Consider the following 5866-nt stretch of genomic DNA (forward strand, 5'->3'; position numbering starts at 1 on the left):
CACGTGACGCAGCGGCGCATCCCCACGACACAAACACGGCCTGGTTTAAAGTAGAGGTGAATGCACACCACAGGCTTAGAAGCGACTACTGCACAGTACGTAACTGGAAAACATGAACTTTAGTAACTAAGTTAAGAAAGGTTTTATGGGGTCTTATAATGTAGACAGAAATAACACTATGGGCAGATTAGACTAACCATTACCTTACTGGAAGCAGAAAGACCACATTGTATTTATTACCTGGTAGATAAATTCAACCCACTGTGAGCAGTCAGTGTTAACAACTGCAAATGCAGTTCTCCCAACAGGAACGTCAATACTGACAAAAGATAAGTTTTAATTAGCAGCACCACACTTGACCCTTACAGTATGTTCCTCTCTAAAAAAACTGACTGTATTCCACCAGATTCTGCTTATTTTCCATTGTAGGCTGATGCATGGATGCATGAATATTCTTTTTTTTAATAGTTTTATTATGAATTTGTGTGACTACAAGGGGCCCCAAACGTTTTGGTTTTTTTCAGGTGCGCATGCATGCGCACATGTGTGTGTGTGTGTGTGTGTGTGTGCGAGAGAGAGAGAAAGAAAGAAGTTGTGTGTGAATCAATAAGCAGGCACTGATCATTACAGGGGTCAGAAAAAGATTATATTTTGTCTGATGCAAAATATAATCTTGCAAAAATATAATGTTGTGTTTTGAGTTACAACTTGAGGCGCCTGAGTTAAAAATGGTATCTGCAGCTTTAACACAGCCAAAATCATCAGCAACCCACATTCAAGCTGAAGGAGGTGGTTCTGTGCTGCTTTTCACGCTGACCCCTGCTCCTCCCAGAGAGGCTGCGACTCTGCTGCTGGGCCACCGGTCCTGCCTGAGCCTGCACAAGCTGTCAGCCAGTCCAGGCTCTGGGTGCAGAGGCTCGAATCCCTGGGCCTTTTCCTCCCACTGGGGGGAGAGAATTGCTTCCCCCTTCTCCATCTGCTGGAACCAGAGTGGTGGCTAGGTCCCACTCATCACTTTGGCTTTTGCAGGTACATGCAACGCATGTATAACCTTTTTTAAAGGATGATGGGATCACTAGTGTGATAGTGATGCATGCTACATCTGAACTTGTTGGTATGTGTTGTATACTTCCATTTGTGCTTTGCTGTTCGTAATGTTGTCATATTCTATGGTTACCACTGATTATTATTATTTATTTATTTATTTTTCTTTGGCTGTTGTTTTTACTATCTAGTTTTGGATGCCTCTGTTTTTTTCTCCCTTTGTGTTCCCCCTACTCAAACTGCTGGATTTTAAAGCTGACATTACTGGTATTCATACAGTAGTGACCACCTCAAGTATAATCAATCAATCAATCAATCAATCAATCAATCAATCAATCAATCAATCAATCAATCAATCAATCAATCAATCAATCAAGTATATTACATCTCGCATAGATACTCATTCTAAAAGTGTTAATCTGCTGGAAAAAATAAAAGGTTTAAAAGAAATAATCACATTATATTCCAACTGACCTGCTACATCTCTAAACACTTCACCAACTAAAACAAGTAGATTCTATTTATGAGCCCGAGTAGTCAAATAACACCAGAACCAGTCACCAGACTGTGACAACATTTCCACCGTCTTTATCTTATCTGTCACAGATGGTTTAATAGAGTACAATAAAGACTAGCTGAAGATTCGAATAGTACTAAAACATCACCTGACCGACCTTGTTATCAGTGAGTGAGTTAAAAGTAACAAAAGGGCTCCCAACATGCAAGCAGCTTCTCACAATTCAAGTGTTTGCATATAAAATTAAATGTTTATTATCTTTAACTAAAAGGTTTATACTGCTAAACATACAGTATACATTGTACTCCTGTATACTAGGTAATCACACTTGGTACTCAGGCAAACATTCTAAATTAGGTGCAAGTATGTATTTTTTTTCTCCTTCTTAAAGTGTGTTCCAATAACATGAACTGTGAGTTTATAGAAAAAAACGTTTTTTGATTTTTTTTTTAAAGTATATCAGTATACCGTACTTAGATATAACCTGGAACTAAATTGAGTAATCAGTATGAACAGAGGGAATGATTAAAATTACAATAATCCATTCAATCAGGTGAGGATTAAAAATAATACAGTATATTGTAGGTATGTTACCATAACAAGGAGTGAACATAAAAAAGAACGGAATGGCTGGTGGTCTAGTTCAAATGTAATAAAGTCTGTCAGTCTATCTTTTTGTTGCAAATATCCTGTTAATAAAGAGCTGTGCTGACTTTGTGGATTCCTAAAACTACCACTACAAGGTTAATGTTTTCTTTGTGTGGCATCACCATATTGGATGGATGACCATTAGTAAATAGCATGCTAAACTTTTGTAAAGCGTAGAAGAGCACCTTGGTGAAATTCAAGTAATGAACTCATTTAGAATTTATTAAAAAAAAAAAACTCTCTCTCAATACAGCCTCTACAAGCAGCTTTCATCTTACTGTGTTTTCAAACTGTAGTCCTGTAGTTCTTCCAAATGATCAACTTTGGAAATACTGATCTTTTAAATTAGATACAGGTAAATAAAAGGTTTGCGTACTTTAAAAAAATTATTAAAAAAAAAATACATTGTTTCTTTCTTGCTTTCCGATTAGCCCAGAGTATTAAGACAGTAAAGTACTTCACTAGCATCTTTACACCTTTTTTCCAATCCAAGTTTAATATTTGATTGTACTGTACTGTATATTCACTTAGAATTTCAGATTGTTATTCCTTTGGATCATTCGCCGCCATCTGAGACACCTGTGGAAAAGTAAAAAAAAAAAAAAAAAGAAAAAACAAACATTTTTTTTCTGCCTAGTCCAAAATATCTAACATGAAAATGAAGTGCATCAAATTCTTGAGCACTAGTTACTACAGTACCTGTTTGTCGATGCACCTGAACTGCCAGGTCCAGCGTGTGTTGTACAGAAAAGGTCGAAGGTCAAATCGGTTGTCGTCAGGACTGTAATTCTCTGCATGGTAGGACGGAGTCACTGTTGTCATCTTGTGGCGATTCATTGCGTACATTCTGAAGAAGTGCTTCACCTTCTGGGCCACCTGAAAAAAAAGATTGCACATGTGTGGGATAAGCTAATGTCTATGTAATATACTGCAAGTCTGGGTTGTCTTGTGGTGGAGTTAACTGTAAAAGCAGACACCACTCAATTTGATATTTCACAAACATGCTGAACTGAACTAGTGGGACATACTCTACACACATGCCAAAGTCTTTGCAGAAAAATGGCATCACACTGCGAAGGAGTTGACTGACCTGTGTGGGTGAGAATGCATCCTTCCACATGTTAACAAGTTTACAGAACATATTAAACGGGCCACACTTGGAAATCTTTCTGAGTCGCCCGATCATAGATAATTCTGAGTAGGTCATCCCCATGTCCACCTGAAAAGGTAGAAATGGTAGTGATTACAAACAGAATCTGGAAGTTCAGATCTGGACAAGAAAGAAGTCTAAAAGCCATGATTCAACTTCTAGTTAACCGCACCTGGATGACTGAGGATATGGAGTATATAATAAATAAAGTAAATGCCCAAATACAGAGTAAATAAGCTGCTGGTCATACATGTATTTCAGGTTTCCATCATTTGTGGATGAGACAAAAAGTGGTTTTAACATCTATTTATTTATTATATTCAAAGATAATAATATAGGGATAAGTAAGTTATTTTGCAAGTCAAGCTAATGTAATGAATTTGTTGATCCTCCTCTTATATCCTTGAAGGTGACAAAAAGACACATTCCTCTACATTAAGTCTTACCAAAAATTCTCCAAATCCATGGTTTGGTTCCGACCTCAGTTTCATTTTTGTTTGGTCTGGTTAAGATCTTTAAAACCAGAATGGGACCTACAGTACACTCTCAGCACAGTTCCAAACAGCTGCTGAAAAGCTGCTACTTCTGTCCATTATCATCATGTTCTTTTTACTCTACTATCACTCCCATGGAAAGTTCATCTTTTGCATCAACAAAAAAGTCAATTTCTAAAAGTAATTACAGAGTCTGCTTCTACACAGTATTTCCTACCTCATCTGTCTGTGACACCTGTCCATCTTTGAGTGGCTCCAGTTCAGCAGTGGGTGGAGCTGCCAGAATGCTGCAGAGGAAACCAAAACCACAGACAAACAGAAAAGCATATAGCATTTGTATTTCAAAAATATGGCGTTATTGTTGAGGTTTTGAGTACGTTGCCCAACAGTTTTCATACCCTTTGAGAGCTGTGAGCTGAAACTTCTCAACAGCGTAAAGTAGGAAGCTCTTCAGGTCTGTTTTGCTGATGCCTCCTATTGGGTTTATGTCAGCACTGGAACAGTCGTACTTGGTGAAATACCCTGTCAGGCTGAACAGCAAGTTAATGGGTAACAGTTGTTGTCCATATAAATAAAATCCATGTTTTCACTCTTCTTTCAGTAGTTGTTACTTCAGCTACTTAAGACTAGCCAGTGAAAAGATTCATACAAACAAGACTAGTACATCCCACATCACTTAAGCTGACACAAGTAATATACCTGAAAATGAATTGTGCAAGCTTATAATAAAACTAGATTGAGTATTCAAAGGAGGGAAACTGTGGAGACAGAAGACTAGTTGTGGTTGAAATATTGGTCAGACTAATATATTTATCTAACTGAAGTGTGAAACAATTGGGTTATATACAATATACAACCTAATAAAAGAGACATTTAGATATTAACTCAGTAACTTGGTACTGCATAGAGCTAATTTTACAAGAAAATACATGAACATTAACTATATATCTGGATCAAGTAATAGCTACAGTACAACCTCTCATCTACGTTGGCTGAGCCCAGCACCAGCAGTCCACCTGGTTTACCCCGAGCCCACAAGCTCAGCTGAGCAAAGAGGTAGGCCAAGACCATCCTGACTCGAGCCTGGGCACACAGACACAAAAGAAATGAATAAAACTCACACTTGTGTCAAAGTTGTGGTTCTAAAACAGAAGACTGCGGTTAAACTGTCAGAACACATTTGAGTGTAGAATAGTGCAAAGACAGCGTGAACTATGGAAAAAGAAAGGGCCCTGAATAAAATGTGATTATGACTAATCCCTGATGATGACTGTGTGCGTATCTGACCTGTACGTTCTGCAGAGCCAGGTTTTCTCTGTGGCTTCCCCCATTTGCACGAAACTGAGGCCACTTGCTAGTAAGCGCTGAGAAGATACCCAGAATTCCTTTCACTGCCATATCAATGTTAATATTCATGTGTGTGCTGTAAAGAAAGTAATAGATATGAAGAAATTAAATGAAAGAAGACATTTTAGAAAAAGAAATTCCTTTCCAGAAGCAACAATTCAACAATGGCATTAGAAGCCACCCAAGACTGGTCATCAGTAAGTCTTACTATATGCAGGCTGGGTAGCAGATGAAATAGCAACCTTCTCTCTACGGTGTCTCTACGGTGAAAAATGTGTACCTCCCGATTTGACTGGCCAGGTCTTTGGCCCTATTGCATGTGTCCTTGGATGAGTTTTCACTAGCCATGTAGCAGGTGGTGAAAAGGAGTCCACATAGCTCCCTTGGGTTCTGAGGGCTGTAGGAGTCATCCCCAACTATCCTGCGGACATCCTCCAGTACCTGAGTATCTGAAAGGAAGGACAAGGGAAAGGACAAGGAAAAGGAAAAGTGAAGAAGGAAAAAAAGAGGGATCAGAATGTCGCCAAATCATGTCACCTTACAGCATATGCTTATTAGACCTACAACGACCTACTGTAAGGTCTGTATAATGTATGGTACAGTACAATGTACAAAAACTGAAAAATGAGTGCAGCAAAGTGACTGCAAATCCATTGTCCCAGAAGT

At 38.5% G+C, this 5866-nt stretch overlaps 1 protein-coding gene across 1 annotated transcript in view; it reads right to left on the reverse strand.

The window, feature by feature from the left end:
* Positions 1 to 2436: 2436 nt before the first annotated feature.
* nadsyn1 (NAD synthetase 1) overlaps positions 2437 to 5866 on the reverse strand; it is an 8957-nt gene continuing 5527 nt past the window's right edge. The window contains exons 14-21 of the mRNA XM_029145219.3: positions 5481 to 5649; positions 5141 to 5276; positions 4830 to 4936; positions 4252 to 4383; positions 4071 to 4140; positions 3300 to 3428; positions 2909 to 3085; positions 2437 to 2788 (exon numbers count right to left, since the gene is read on the reverse strand). Of these exons, the coding sequence (XP_029001052.1) occupies positions 2753 to 2788; positions 2909 to 3085; positions 3300 to 3428; positions 4071 to 4140; positions 4252 to 4383; positions 4830 to 4936; positions 5141 to 5276; positions 5481 to 5649 (956 nt within the window). The 3' untranslated portion in view covers positions 2437 to 2752. The remainder of the gene's footprint in view (positions 2789 to 2908; positions 3086 to 3299; positions 3429 to 4070; positions 4141 to 4251; positions 4384 to 4829; positions 4937 to 5140; positions 5277 to 5480; positions 5650 to 5866) is intronic.

The sequence above is a fragment of the Betta splendens genome, chromosome 3 (genome assembly GCF_900634795.4).
Source record: "Betta splendens chromosome 3, fBetSpl5.4, whole genome shotgun sequence".
NCBI classification, from domain to species: domain Eukaryota; kingdom Metazoa; phylum Chordata; class Actinopteri; order Anabantiformes; family Osphronemidae; genus Betta; species Betta splendens.